General features: G+C 36.2%; 1 protein-coding gene across 1 annotated transcript; it reads left to right on the forward strand.

Moving 5' to 3' along the window:
- Window positions 1-11,801: 11,801 nt before the first annotated feature.
- LOC150095110 (uncharacterized) lies at window positions 11,802-14,861 on the forward strand. The gene is made up of 2 exons (XM_090411686.1): window positions 11,802-12,152; window positions 14,508-14,861. The coding sequence occupies exons 1-2, from the start codon at window positions 11,962-11,964 to the stop codon at window positions 14,827-14,829; spliced, it is 513 nt and encodes a 170-aa protein (XP_090267812.1). The 5' UTR covers window positions 11,802-11,961; the 3' UTR covers window positions 14,830-14,861.
- The last annotated feature ends 2,159 nt before the right edge of the window (window positions 14,862-17,020 follow it).

A 17,020-nucleotide genomic window follows, 5' to 3' on the forward strand; every position in this document is an offset into this window, starting at 1 on the left:
TTCCTGCAACTGATGATGACCTGATAATTTCAGGTTGAAATATTTAGCAATTAATGTTTCTTATACTAGAATCGTTTCATTAACTTCGTGTGTACTTATCTATTCACACTGCTTTTCATTCCATAATGGTGCAAGTAACTTTAGTACACGAGTGGTATATGCAGTGAAGTTACGGATGATAATAATAAATTATTATTACAGGCTACTTCATGGAGTCCTTGACTCATCGAGGCGGCCTCTAAACATCAAGCAGAGTCATGGCACTCACAACAGACTATTCCACTCATTCATCACTCTCCAAGCCGAAACCAAGTCCTTACCCCCCCCCCCCTGGTAACTACACTCTTGCTCATTTCCAAAGACGGCCTTTAGTTCTATCACCACCAAACCTGGTCTGAAAAATTTCATCTGTATTCATCTTTTAAAAACCTTTCTCTAATTCGTACATCTCAATCACATCACCCCCTTTTCCTCACCTCATATCAACCAATTTGTGTAACCCACAAATCTTCAACCTGTTCTCTTAAGGTTCATTCCATAGACCTGCTACAATCTTGGTCACTCGACTCTGGATCTTCTCCACCTCTTCTTCATTCCCAAGAAACCCAGATTACCAGACCTGCACGCGGTAGTCAAGATGGGGTCTTATCAAGTCTCTATAAAGAGGAATAATAACCTGGTTGTCTCTGCTTGTCAAAATGTTCTTCAGTAGCCAAGTAATCTTTTGAACTTTAGTAACGTTTCTTATGTGCTCTCTAAACTTGATTACTGATGAATACTTTGAATAACAGAGACAACCAGGTATTATTCCTCTTAATAGAGACTTGATAAAAGACCCCATCTTGACTACCACATGCAGATCTGGTCACCTAGGTTTCTTGGGGATGAAGAAGAGGTGGACAAGTTGACTAACGCTATTCACTCTCAAATCTGTCTTCGCCAATTTCCTGGAGTACAGTTCCACTAGGGTGGTCTATAGCTGGTAATATTTTCACTGCAAAATGCATGATTTAACCTTTCAATCATGTCCGACTCTTGGTAACGTTGTGGCAGAAACCGTTTCTGGTGAAATTTTTACAGGGTAGTTCATCATTGCTTTCTCTAACCCCGATTTTATCGGGGCTTGGGACGCATATAGCTGATGAATCAGGCCTATGGCTTGGTCTTCAGTATTAATGGCTATGAATCCATGTACGTTCACGGGGACGGTTGGCCTGTTCTGAGAGACAAAAAACCGGGATTCCGGGTGAAAAACCTTCTACCCCGTATGAAACCGGCTAACTCACCTTGAGTCGAAGGAGACCAGATAAAGGTTCCTCACGTCTTTTACGGGAATCGAACCCAGGTCTTTCAAACCATAGAGCTTCATCTATACCGGCTGAACTATGGAGGCTCTGTACGCCCTTTACCTTTTATCCAACCAGCTGTCACTGTAATATAAAACGTTAGCAAGTTACTAAGCCATGATCTACCTTTCACAAAACCATGTTTCCCCCATACAGTATCCCATTTCCATCTATCCATTCCTGTATTTTTCTCTTGACCGACTTCTCAAATATCTTGACAATTCCTGCTCTTATCGCTCGATAATCTGCTACATCAGTCTTGGAGAGCTTCCTTTACAACAGAACTTTTTTTTTCTCTTTCCTCCAGCTAAGCTGAGATTTAGATTAAACAATGTGGTGAAAGGTACTGAAAACTCCCTAGCATCTTCACGTAAAATTCGAGTTATGGGATTAGTTGGTATACCAACTAATCCCATAACTGTATTCACATCAAGGTCTGATATGCTATAATAATATTCTGTAATATGCTATGCACCAACATTTCATTCATCTCATTTCCAATATAAATCTTTGAATCTCTCATTACTGCAATATCACCACCTGGGTGATACTCTTGCAAAGTATTCACTTAGTAATTCTGTTATTTCGACTCAGTTACCTTCCTAACATCAGCATTTATTAAAGTCATTCTGCCATAAACATTCTTCCTTTTACTTGCAGGATAGAGAAAAAAAAAACTGTCGTTATTGGGGATTATCCTTTGCCTGCACCGCTCATTTCATTTTTAAAACGAAGCGAAAACTTGCCTTAGTTGGCTACTCTTTCAGATAAGATGTTAGGATTTGATTCGCTTATGTGTGAGAGAGCAACCATCCGAGGTAAGTTTTTGTCGAGCGACGTTTACTGCTTAATAGAATATACAGTATATTATTTAGGTAAAGTGACAAGTTGTACGTGTTTAAATCAGGCAGCAGGAGAGAGTGTTTATGTGTATAAGTGTAATTTGAATGCAGTGTGGATGGATGGTGATGTACAATGGCTCCCGCCAAACATTATCATCAACCCCTTTCTGCTGGTTTTGAGTGTGATAAAGTATACTTGATGCAGAGGTTCTGTTAGGTATGCAAGCGTTGGTTATGTTTTTGGCTGTTCGGGTAATTGTTTTCTGATATTATTTGTGATTTTATTTGTGTGTGTGCGCGCGCGTGTGCTCGGGAACTTATTCTTCTTTACTTTATTGTAGTGTGTTTGTTTTTCTCTTGTTTGATCTCTGCATCTATTTCTCTAACATTGCTTTGAGCTGCAGGCCTTTAAATTTCTAAAAAAATATAAATAAATAAGATAACGTCTTTTATTCCCTTATAGGGAATAAAAGAATAATAAAAGGAGTAGGTGATGCCTTTTAACCATATCTAGCTTTGGAGACAGAGTGGCCAGTTTAATCTCAAATGGTAGCCAATCAGAGATAGCTGGCCCAAGACTATTACTCATTATAAGCGGAAAACCGATGAAGAAACTAGCAAACATCTACTGCCATCTCTTGGTATCTAACCCTAACAGTGCCTGATATTGTCTGAAATAGTATGGGTTCTACAGTTGATTTTCTTGAATTTACGGGACTATAAAAACTTGTTTGCCCGTACCAGAGATCGACTAATTCCGGAACCAGTCTATGAAAGATTCCATGGTAAGTCAATCTCTGAGACGCGCAAGCAGGTTTAAATATCTAACTTAAATTTATTTATATGAGTGTTTAACTTGGAACAATTTTTAATTTAAAAGAGAAATAGACCGAAGGTATGTAACTGCGTGGAAATGCTGTTTGCATCCACAGCAGTAAGCTGCCTGAATATTATTATTATTATTATTATTATTATTAATAATTACAAGTGAATCCGACTTACACAGCCTACCAATATAAAACACTAACTCTTTACATCCTTAAGAAAAGATTAGAACTCATTTAAAAACTATATAATGGAGATCTCAAACATAGGCGAACATATCCGGTCAGACAACATAAACTTCAAGGTCTTTGACTCTTTGAAGAAATGGTCAGACAACATTTCCACCAACACCAACTTCACAATCATACACACAAACTTAAGAAGTATAAAAAAACACTGGCTTACATTGATAACACAGCTCAATTATACCATGATAAATATACTGTAGATGCGCTAATACTGACCGAAGTTGCAATAAACGACACAGAAATTTACGCATACAACATAAATAATTATCAAACCTACAACTTATGCAGACCAAACAAAAGAGGAGGTGGAATTGTGACATTTATCAAAGAAAAATACAATGTGACAGAAAACCAAACTTCGAACATGCGGAAACACTAATTTTGGAACTCACAAATAGCCACAATAGTATCAAATATACAATAAACACAATATACAGACCCCCAGATAATAATCCACTCAGTTTTCTTCACGAGTTAGAAACATGGCTAAGCGGCATCGAACCGTGTACAACACACAGGCTCATCCTAATAGGAGACATTAACATAAATACTCTTGACCACGCTTCTTCAATCACTAACACATATCTTGATATACTAAGTCAGTACAACATAAACCCTACCATTAACTCCCCAACAAGAGAAGAAATACTCAATAACTCACTAACACAATCATGCATTGGTCATATCAATATACGGGTTCCCATCCATACATATACATCATCAGTAATTAACGTAAAAATTGCCGATCACTACTTTGTCTCAACTTCGTTTAATTACGTTTCCTAACCCCCCCCCCCCCCTCCCACCACCACAAAACTCGATCATACTAAAAAGCATTGTCGATAACCAAGTAAAAAATACAGAATGGAATTCCCTACTTAAAATAAACGATCCTGTAACATTATACGAGAATTTTCAACTAAAGTTCACAGAAATATACAAAAAAGCAACAAAACCTACACAAACGACGCGACAAACAGACAACAATCCATGGATAAATGACGACATACTAAACACTATTACTGAAAAAGAAAATCTATGGAAAAAACTTAAAAAGCCACCCAGTAACACACATTTACAAACCTTATACAAAAACACAAGAAATAAACTAACAACAAAAATTCGTAGGGCAAAAAGACCCTATTCCTTTCAAAAATTCATGGAATATAACGACGACATTAAACAAACATGGGCTACACTCAACGAATTAGTAACCCGAAAAAAGAAAACTTCAGCACAAGATTTTATTGCAAAAAGCTTCGGTCAGGACACAAACCAAGAGGATCTAGCAGACACATTCAACCATGCTTTCACAAACAATATAACACAACTCAAAAAAGACAAACTACCGACAATCAACAAAAAACTACCAACACAAAGTCAACAACAAACGATGCATTTTCCATCCATAACAAAACAAGAACTGAAAGAAGCACTCCTAAAACTGAAACCAAAGACCACTGCAGGAATAGACAAAATAAGACTCACAGACCTTATAACACACTTTGAACAAATAAATCCAATTCTTTTGAAATTCGTCAACATAATATTCGACACAGGCACTATTCCACAACAACTAAAAACTGCAGTAATTACGCCAATATACAAACACGGCAAAAGAAACGATACTCAGAACTACAGACCAATAGCTACACCGCCAGTCATCTCAAAAATTCTAGAAAAAATAACACACACCAGACTACAGAACTATCTACAGAAGTACAACATCATCTCACAAAACCAATACAGCTTTCAGAAAACAAAATGCACCATTACTTTATTAGATGACATCGCCGACACAATAAACAAAACTCTCGACAAAAACAAGTACGCCGTCCTTATACTGCTGGACCTAACCAAAGCATTTAACACACACTTGTATATGACATACTACTCACCAAACTATACTCAATAGGTATAAGAGGAACACTGCATACATGGTTCAAGAACTACTTCTCAAACAGAACACAACTAACAAAAATAGGTACATGTCACAGTCGGAGTATACAAGTAAAACACGGTGTACCTCAAGGTGCCATATTATCACCCACTCTATTCAACATATACATTAACGATGTTCATAACATATCCATAAGAAATCAAATATTTCAATACGCGGATGACACTGCACTACTAGCAATCCACACAGACATTAACATAGCTCTCTGCAAAGCACAACAAGACCTAAACGAAATCACAACATACTTCCACCAAAATGCAATTCTAATCAACGGCACCAAGAACACAGATGTTGATAATACACAACCCAAGAATCATACGCCCCGCATCATTATCGATACATTGTCACACATACCGCTGCATTAACAACAAAAATACCTGCCAATGTTCTGAAACACACGCAAAATACCTCGGTCTCTATATAGATTCCCACCTTAAATGGACAAAACATATAGAATACCTACACACGAAACTCCGGATCATCGCAGCAAAACTCTTCCAAGTTAAAGACATTATTCCACCCAACATAAAAAAAACCCTCCTATATCACGGTATCTGCGAATCCCTACTCAGATACGGAATAACAGTTCTATACAAATACATTAAATAGCCACCTAACAAAATTAGAAACACTACACAGGAAAATCGTGTCAACAGTGATCTGGACACCTTACGCCCAACAACCAATATCCGACAAGCACATGGCGATACACAGAATTCTGAGCATTAAAAACCTGAAACACTACATGACATTAACAAGGAATTACTTCAACATCACCTATCGAAACAACAGAGACACATATCGTATAACACGACCTACAACAACTCTCTACATTCCCACACCCTTCAACAACTAATACGGTTCTTTTGTGAGATCACATCAGATACCCACGCAACTCAACAACCTATCAAGAAAGTTAAAACACATAGATAACTACAGAACATTACAAAACGAACTCTGGAAAATATACCAACAAAGTTAAGAAACCATTAACACTAATATACACATCACAAATCACTAGCATCTAATGCCTACATCCCATACATAAACAGTAGCAACAACACAAATAGTGAAGGCTAAATCCCACTCTCTTCATAAAAGCTAACCCAAGCTTCGAAGTACGTGGGATTAATTTGCCTCACTCATCTACAAGTAATCCTAATAAGCATATGCAGAAATTTGTATGTATAATCATTCTTTCTCTTTCTCAAACTTAAAAAAAATAATAATAATAATAAAATAAAAATAAAATAAAAAAATAAAAAATTATACAAAAAATTCTGTATAATCGTCATTGTTAATATTAGAAGAACATGTGTTGTAAATACATAATATAAAGGCAAAAAAATTATTAAAAATTTTAATTGAAATCCAATGTAGGAATTGCAGCACTTAGTGCTGAACTCTGTAAAATTATAAGATGCAATGTCACACAAGATGTTTATTGTATGTATAAATATTTTAGCAATCAATAAAAAATATTAATATTTTAAAAAAATAAAAAAAGTATTATTATTATTATTATTATTCCTGACACCTCCAAGGAGTCCGAAGACTCATCGCGGGAGGACACCTACAACTGTCTCAACCACTACACCAACCCTCTACTACGAATCATCTCCATCAACGCCATCTACCGCCCATAAGCAGTTTTAATCTGGTGCCTGGGTTAATTGATCTCTGGCATGGCCAGAAGTTTTTAGGGGTTTTTCCCTCTCGGAAACGATGTTTTTAACTCCGTATCTCAAGAAAATCGACAGTATAAATTTCAGACAAATAACATATAGTGTTAGGATTGCGGATCTCGAATCGAACAGGTTTCTCTCATAGTCTTCTTGGATGCCTTGGAACTTGGAACTTCTTTGGGAGATGGACCGAGTCCTTCACTCTTTATCCCTTCGTCTGATTTTAGCTTGTGTACGAGAGGATTATTGTGGGTAAATTACCCACTCATTGTGAGCATTGTAAGCTGTATTAACTTTATCTTGCGATGGAGAATTAATAAAAATATTAACTTTATCTTGCGATGGAGAAAAATGCACAATTCCCACAATTCTGTGGGAATTGTGCATTTTCCCCAGGTTTTGTAATTAGGAAGACATCTGCAAGCTTCTATCGCTCTGGAAAATAATTTAGCTGAAGGATGGCATTGGTGATGGCTACCAGATGTATAACCCCTTTACGTGGGAGTAGCTTGAACACCTTGTTCCTTATACCATCTGGACCGGGAGTCTTTTGTTGTTTAGTTTTCTTATGATGTCGTATATTTCTCTTGGTGACCCGGATTTGTTGTTGGATTGGAGTGAGGCGTTTTGAGTTATTTTACGCACTTGGGTGTGAATTTTTTTTATGAAGCTTAAATCTACATTGGCATAATTGGGACTGCATTGTCTTTCTAAGCTGTCTGCAAATGCTTCTACCTTTTCCTCATCACTGTAAGTGACTCTATATTCTCATTGGATAGGGGGGGGGGGAGCGTGTTACACTTTGAACGAAGTGATCTCATCATTCTCCATAATGATTGATCCTCTGTGTTTAATTGTTGTATTTTGTTATTCCAGAGTTCGTTACGGTGATCCTTTAGGGCATACCGAACCTGGTTTGTAGCTCTGTTAACTGCCTGCTTATCTCCAGGATCCAGTGTAAGCACTATCACAGTAAGTAAGTATATGTTACTTACTGTGATACTGCTGTTAGTACTTGCTTTTCAAATGTTTTTACTGCTTTTTCTATGTCTTCAGTGGATATTATACGTGGTACTGGGCCAAGAATTTCCTGGAAGACTGAGGGAAGTTGTTTCCAGTTTATAAAGTTGGAGGTATTTTCCGTTAAATCTTGTGTGGTGCCTAGTTGCAATATGATGGGGTTGTGATCGAAACTTAATTCGTTGACTGCATGTATTTGATAGCTGTGCGCTATGTTTTTTAATATAGCTATATCAAGTACATCAGGACGTCCGGTTGCTCCGTAGTGTGTGGGTTCTGTGGGTCCTATTACTGCTATGTTTCGTGAAATAGTATAAGAGTTGAGTATTCTTCCGTTAACATTTGAGTTACTGCTATTCCAAGCTGAATGTTTGGCATTAAAATCTCCAGCTATGATCACTACTTTACCTGCATTTAGTATTTCGTCCAGATCTGATTCTAGGAGTTTTTTATTTTGGGGATGTGCTGCAAATACCATGATACTGCTTGTGTTCGCCATGTGTATTTCAATGCCTGTTGTTTCCATGTGTTCTGTTTGAGGTGTGGCGATTGCGTTGTGTTTTTATACTTCTTTTAAGGAAGATGGCAGTTCCTGCTCCTCTTGCATAGGTTCTGTCTGTGCGGTACTTGGTGTAGTTGCTGATTCTTGTCTTGTCAGATGGACGCAGGTGTGTTTCCTTTACTAAGATGATGTTTGCTTGGATTTCTGCCGCGAATTCTTGTAATTCTATTGCTTTCTTGGGTAGTCCGTTAGCATTCCAGCTGATCATCTGTAGACAGTTGGGTTTTATTTTGCTTTTATCCATTAAGGATTGCAGAGAATAAAATCTGTGTGTGTTTTAGAATGATGTCCTTAACCTCTTGTGTTGGGTCAGTTTGTCGGAGTTTTGCAAGCATCTCTCTTATGCAGCTTGTTATGTTGAGGAGATTGCTGGGTGGTTTGGTTTGGGTTTGGAGTCTTGTTGTTGGGTTGGTCTTGCAACTTCTGCATATGTTCTTCCGTTTGTTGTGGAGGTTGTGGTTTGTTGGGTGGATCTGCTTTCTTGTATGGGCTTGCTGTTTTGGAGTTGTATCTTCTGGTTTTGGGGATGTGCTGTATATCCTCTGTAGTTGTCGGGGTGTGGGCCCCTGCAGTTAGCACATTCAATGGCTGGATGCGCGATTTCTTGCATTCTAGTGTGGCGTGTTTTCCTCCGCATTTCACGCATCGGAATTCTGCTTTGCAGCATCGCTGTGCTTGAACGAACCTCTGACATCTGTGACATTGTGTTGTTATAGATTTGCGTCTCAGAGATTCTACTTTTATAATTAGGTCTCAGATGGTTTGGAGGTCGTACATATCTTTCTGGTGTTTTGAGATTTCGACTAGGATCAAGGGGTAGGGAGTCTTGTTTGCTCTGTACATTCGGCTTACTTTAATGGGGTTAAATCCTTTGTTATGTAGGTCTGTGGTGACTTCTTCTGTTGATATTGTTTCTGTGATTCCTCTTAGTACTACTTTCAGATGTTTGTCGCTGTTGAGTTGGAATGTGCGATACGGTAGGTTGTTGTTATTGAAGAATTTTGTTATGTTTCTGTAGTCTGTCGATGTCTTAGGTTGAATACGTATTCCTTCCTCCGTGTTTGTTGCTTTTGTGAAGGTAATTCCTGTTGTTTTCAGGGCGGTGGCGATCGATGTCCAATGTTCCTTGGCTCTTAGGATGACTGGGGATATTCTTTCCTTTGTTCCGTTGTCTGTTTCTGTTTCTCTCGTGTTGGATATTTCTGTCGTGTTAGATATTTTTCTTTTCTTTTGTACTTTCTGGAAGTCTGTGTGCGATTCTGCTGTTTGGTAGGCGTTGGTATATGTTGCTTGTTCTTCTGATTGTGGCAAGAGTGCTAAGTCTTGTTGAGGGTGTGTGTGTCGTCTTCGTTGTTTTGGTCGTCCATGATGTTGTCTGTGACTGCTGTGGGGGTGAGTATGTGTCGTACAGTTTTACTTTCCCTGGCCAGTTATCGTTTAAGAGTTTTCTGGCACTCAGGAACTCTCTGTAAACTTCTTGGAATTTTAGCGTGCTTTTCCATGGTCCCGGTATTGCTAAGTTATATATAGAGAATTGGCTGCTACTTACCTTATAGATTTTTCTGAGTTCTGGCACTCAGAAACGCTCCTGTAGTCCTTTTTTTTTAATAAGGTTCCAATACTTTGAGAATAATCCGTCACTAAAACTACTGTTCCGTCACTTCAATAATTCCAACCGACGTAATACTCATAATTTCTTGGATGCCAATTAAAATCATTGATTTTTATGAGCCAGGTATTTGTGATGAGTGGTGGTGCTTAGCTGTTCTTTGAGTTTCTAAAAAAAAAAAAAATTAGTGCTAAACGGCCTTACATATTCCCTGTTGTAAGGAATATGTAACTGACTATTCGAAGTTCACTTCTAATCACCTACTGGAGGAACCTTTTCTAACCTTTCTTCACCTGTTTCAGAATTAGTCAATCTTGGTCAAGTAGAACTTTTTCTTCCAGAAACTAGTTTTTTAACTCCGTATTTGAATAAATCTCATTGTAGAATTTATGCTATTATTGACAATAATACGAGTGTTAGGATAAAACTAGCATTATTAGGAATTAGCGCCATGCATGTTTCCAGTTGTCTGCAAGTGATAATTAGAGACCTTTAAGCCACAGAACTTCCTGCGTGCAGCAACTAACTAAAGCATTTTAAAGATGGCTGTTTCCAATCCATATCTCGCCAAACTGTGCACAGGGAATAGAAGAGAATCGGTAATGACAGTCTTATGCCTATACGGAACCCAGAAAGTTTGTCTTCGGTGGTGTTTGGAACATTGACTAAACACTGGAAGACTTGAAAAAAGTCCTGTGTCCGACGAGTCACGGTACACCTTGTTTTGTAGCGACCGAGAGGGAGTTTGAAGGGAGGTGATATCATGGTGTGGGGTATGTTCCATTGGTACTGAATAGGTCCTCCAATATTGCCAGAAGGTCTGTTATCCTCCAAGGAATACCTGAACATTGTCGCCAACAAGTTTATCCTGCAATGTTGATTTTTTATCCAGCAGGGGACGGCTGTTTCATGGACGACAATGTTACTGTCCATCGCGCAAGTGACTTCCACTATCTTCCCGGGCTATCACAAAGCTTGGATAGGAACCCCATCGAGAAAAACATGGAGAAAAAGATGGGTCATGTTTTTCTGACATGTCCCATACATGGGGCATGTAAGAAAAATAGATATAGGAATACAGTCCTCTGCCGGGAAATCTGAGCCAGTTAAAGGGCTGTCTGGTGAAACCTAGTATGTTGTACATACACGTAGATGCAATCCAACACCCTGTGGAATCTATGCCACACTACATGTGTGCTGTAATTCGAGCTAAAGGAGGTCCAGTACGGTATTAAATAAAAGTTTCTAATTCAGTGGCAGATATGTGCACAAGCTTATTAATGTATTTATCAATAAATGAAAGTTTTTCAGGAGAGAAAGTGTACCGCAGACAACTGCCACTATGTTATTACGGCATTAAATCTCTTAATATATTATAATGCGTTATTATATAATATAATAAGTTTTATCCCAACACTGGTATTATTATTATTATTATTAGTGTGAAATTCTGCGTTCAATTTTATTCAAATACGGAGTTAAAAATCAAAGGTGCACCGCCTACTTTCTTTACGAAATAAATAGCGTTAGATGATCTATTATTTTATGATTTAACTATTCTCCAATTCTTTTCATAAAAATGTGAACTAATGTCTGAAGAGCCACAAGAATATTTAAAAGAGCCGCATAGTGCTGTTCGCGAGTAGCCAGTTGCACAACCCTAGCCTAGCCTAGGTGTACACTTACATGATATTTTCTTTTCCATTATTTAAAAAAAAATAGTAATGTTTAGGCCCTCTGGCAATAGTAGCAAATTGTTTTGTAGTAGTGTTGTGCTCGAAATGTAAATAACGAGTTGTGACGAAATTGTATTTTAGTAGTGTTCAAAAGTTAATAGTGACTCATAAATTTATAAATTACTGCAATGAAATTTTGTCATATTGTGATTGATAAAGGTTCAGACCGTTATCTTTTATGTGTTACAAGTGAATCGAAAGAACAAATAAGAAATACAGATTGGTTAATATTTCTGACAAACGGCGAACATCTATGGAAAACGCATGCACCCATAAAAGAGGATTTACAACTGAAAAGTGAAATCGGCAAGAAGCTGAGGTAAATTTTTGGAATGTCATTATAAGCTCTAAGAGTATCACATTCTTACTTTATATGGGATGAATAAAAAAAGTTTACCATATAACATTTTGATGTAAACGTAAAGTTTTGTGTTGACTAAGACATCAAAATCGAAGTTCGAATATATAATTTTTGAATAGAATTTTATTTTAAATTATTATGTGACAGAATATAAATCTCAACGTATGTCAGTTGCATGTAAAAAAAAAAAATGTAAAAAAATTATGGATCATGGAGAATTAAGAATCGGATTTGTATTTTATTCTGTGCACCATGATAAGGATTGCATATTATGTGTAATGGTGGATGATGTTTATCCTCCAACTTTGCAACTAATGCTGGAGTCCAGAAAGTTCAATTCCCCCCTCCCCCCACATGCTCTGTTCCTTGTAAACGATCTTTTTCTTTTGACTGCACTCCAAAGTTTTGTTATGACACTCCATGCCACTCTGCTTTCTCATATGATACACCATGTAATAAATAAACCACCCAAATCTCTAGAATAGCTCTCTCCAGCAATCCAAAATACAAATTTTTAAATAATTTTTAGTAGGAATCTGACAATTTTATTAAATGTAATACTGCAAAACTCAGCCCTGTCTTAATTCTCACAAGAAAACTCTTCTACCCTTACATTTGACAACCCAAATCTCTGCACAAGATGCAATTTCCCTTCTTGTAATAATTTTAATCCCAGGTCTTTCTTGGCATAAACATATTACAAGCATTGCATTCACAGCACCCAAGAAATTTAGATTTTCTTCTCCAGGTAGTACTTCGCCTCTGACCAACTGTTAACTATATACAAATTAATCTAGCCATTGATTACTGATGTCACATTTGGGGAGTCCCTAAGAGTACCTCTAAAAATTTTTGCCCTGGTTTCAGAAGAGCATAAATTGATTAACAACCCAACTTTCATCAGTTCACTACTTGCTCTTTCATACAGATGTTCATTTTGCTACTGCTTCGATTTTATGCCAATATTTTGGTGGGTGTTCACTGATCATCAGATTTGGCATTAGTGAGTCCCTTGCTCTAAAGCTGTTAAAATATGTACAACTCCTAGTTCAACTCCAGACTTATAGATCAAGTTTTTCTTTCACTTCATTCGTGTTTGTCTGTCTCTCTCTCTCTCTCTCTTAGAACGAGTGAAGGTTTTTCTTTCTCTTTAACTTTCTGTCCATCAAAGATACAGGCTGGAGTTGAACTAGGAGTTGTACATATTTTAACAGCTTTAGAGCAAGGATTGCCATAAAAAATTTCCTGCTCTAATGAAAAGCATACTAAAAATTTTTTTGCATGTAGTGCTTATTTAAAAACACATACTTCAGTCCTACGCATGCACTAAATGAGTAAGACTGAAGTAGAGAAACAAAGTAAGGCCTAAAGTCCTAAACTGCACTACCTAGTGGACAGTTGCAGGTTCTTGGCTGTTGAGCTGATTATTTGAGGATGAGTATTTCGTAGATATGAGAGTTTAATGCATCTATATTTGTTGAGGTTAGGCTAGTTTATTAAGGCAGAGGCAGATACAAAGAATAGTTTTTCATACTTGTATTTGCTTTGGTGAAATAAGGTGGCTTTTTTTCCAGAGGATCCTGTTGTGGGTATCCAAGGCTTGGTGTGCATATCCAGAACAACCATAGTGGTGTCATCAGATGTAGTTTTGGTTCTGCGAGATTCTGATGCCTTGTTTACCAAAGTAGGATAGATTACAGCTGCAGGATACTTGATAGATATAGAGAGCAGACTAATCTAGGGATTGTAGCTAATCTTAAGGAGAGCAGATTAAGAGATGCTATTTTTTTTTTTTTTTTGTATGGTTTAGATTATATTTTTTCTGGATCTTGGCAAACTTTCCAAAAGTGTTGCAGATATAATGGGATGGCAATTGTTTTATTGTGTCTACATTTGGAGGAGTGTCAGTATTTTATGATGTAGTGGTGTTTATATCCATTGGATATAAAGGTATTGTATATGTGGTTAAGTTCAGAAGTGAGTATATATATTGTCATTAGAACAAATCAGTTTTGCCCTTTTGACCAAAGTTGCTGCACTCTTAGGGAAGATCAGGATCTCTGACTGCTCATATATTGAACTGATATTTAAAAATAATGTAAACTGTGTTAATAATTCAATCATGCTAGAAAAAGACTGAGATACATTTAAAAAGTACTGTACAAGAATTTTTTATTTTCTGCTTACAAAATTAATTAATTACCAAGGTATTTGCAAATTTTTTACATGTTTATTTATTGAGTTTTAATTAAGGATTACTACCTTGCCCACAAGTCCATTTTAATTAACAAAAAAACTGATTTTTACTTTTAGAGATGCGCTGTCATCTGCAGTAATAGAAGAAATAAATAATGAGCAGAAAAGTGTCAAGCTGGCTTCACTCGTGTACCTACTTCGTAAAGTATCTGCAGATGAAACAAAACAAGGAATACTGGACTTAATGATTCTATTTGCTAACACTGTCACATCCAGCATTTCAAACAAGCAGCCTTCAGGGTCACATTTTGACAATGTATCATCATATTCATGCAATGATAATAAAGCCAGAAAGAAAGCAATATCACAACAAGGAATGAGCCTTGTTAATCCGAACAGGAGAAAAAGGAAATGTGCTGAAGGCATTAAATTTGAATAATTTTTAATAAGCAGTTTTAATATAGCAATGAATTTTGTTATACATATATTTGTCACCAATTTTTATCTAATAATGATTTTTATGACTTAAAAGTGCAGGAATTGAAATTATGTTAAGGTTTAATATTACTACAAATTTTAATTTAGTAATTTATATTTTAAAAAAATATTTACAGCTGTGCTATTAAATAGAAATTTTTTATATTTACGTTCATGCCCAAACGTTTTTGGAATGATACTTTTTGATGCTATTCCAAATTATATAATATATTGTATTTGAAGAATATGTTAACTTTTGTTAACTCTTTATTGTAATTATAATATTTACTTACTTGTACATGATGTATAGAATTTGCAGGCTAGTTTATATTACAGAACATGTATTTCTTATACATGTATCATGTATAAGAAATTTATTTGAATGTGAAAATGAATTAATATTAATTTATTTTATTTTACTGTGATTAGAACAGCACAAAGAAAGCACTAAGGTAGAAATAATATATTACAGAGAGAGAGAAGGTTGGTGAACCTACAGCATTCTAAACATAGTACTGGAAAGAGTATGATAGATGTTAAAATATCCCTGTTCCTGAATTTTAGGTTCTTACAAATTTGGAAGTATAAAATTTAATTTAGAAGTTAATGAAAATATGCTTATGTAGCTGTGGCCTTTTGTCAATGATCCTGGTTCCATAATGCTAGACTCAAAAGAAAAAAAATATAAGTTTGATTGTATTTGCTCATTAGATGAACCTTTTTTTTAGACCTTTTTTTTTTTTTTGGCCAATTCCCAATGTAGTGCAGGACTGCCTGCCCCCCCCCCCCCAAAAAAAAAAAAAAACACCTTGTTTTTTTATATCTGCAAACCAGAAATATCAACCATGGAAATATTGACCTACTATAAATGATGACTAAGAGTAAGAACCAGCTGCCCACTAACATTCAGATTTTTTTTAATGTAAATTCCACCCATGAAAGCTTGTAAACTTGTAATACCATGTGGCTAAGGACTAGATGATCCAGAAACCCTGCCTTAGAGACCAATTATGGATATTTTTCAAGCCACTTCATCTCCAATAATTTATTGTCATCATTATCGGTGCCTTCCAGGGAGTGGACTCATTGAGGGAGGCATTACATCATCTACAGCAGCTGTCATTGCTTCTCTTAAAATCATTTTAAATGTTAGTAAAAATAAATTTTTTTTTTTATTATCCCTTAGTATACTGGATAATAATGCTACTATTACACCAGATCATAGAGGTCAAATTCATGTATTTTATAAAGCACCTTTTCTGGGGTTGTTATAAACTTCACATTTAGAAATATTCATACAAGTTAGAGTTGTCATTCTTCCTCGATGTTACAGATTTTGCAGATGGAGAAGATTTTTATGCCATTGTTAAACTTGATTGGTCGTGTGGCCAGTCTTGAGGCAAGAGATCATGGTAGTGGCACAGCGATTAAACTTGGAGTTGATGGTAGCTCCTGGATTTTTTTTTTTTTTGCTGAATACCAGTGGTGAGCCATGTCCTGGAGAATCATTCTTTTTACGTTTTCTTTTTTGCTACATCATCTGTAGTTTCATTTCCCTTTAGTTCTACATGGGATGGAATACATTGAAAAATTATTTTGGAAGTCTTATGTAGTTTATTTTTTGATATTCCTCTAAATATTTCTTGGTGGCTAGTGTAGCAGTTTGTAATAGCTTGAAGGGCTGCTCAGGAATCTGTGAAAAATATAAATTCCTTTGGGTTTTGTTTATCCAAATGTTTTATTGCTGTGTTAATGGCTATTAATTCTGCATAGTATGAGTTGCATCCTATATTGTTGGTTGTTTTTAATTCTATATTTTGAGAGCCATAGATGAGTATGCCACTCCTAGAATTGCCATTTGGATTTTTGGAACAATCTGTGTAGATCTTTATTGAATCAGGTCCATATTTCATTATTTTTGAAAGAGCTAATCTCATAATTTCAGGGTTTCCTTGGCTTTTTTTCTTGTTTCTCTATTTCAAAATTAATAACTATTTTTCCTGTCTTGATTTGGAGGAAATGCTGGGTAGTTGGCTATTATATTTGGACAGTTTAAGGGAATTTTATTATCCATGATTTTATGCATTGTCAATTTTTTATTTATTCTGTTTGTTGGTTGCCACTTTTAAAGAGTTGGCTCTTTTTTCTACAAA

This window comes from Typopeltis vanoorti, chromosome 21 (genome assembly GCF_054136105.1).
Source record: "Typopeltis vanoorti isolate ZY-2024b chromosome 21, IOZ_Tvanoo_1.0, whole genome shotgun sequence".
Taxonomy (NCBI): Eukaryota; Metazoa; Arthropoda; class Arachnida; order Uropygi; family Thelyphonidae; genus Typopeltis; species Typopeltis vanoorti.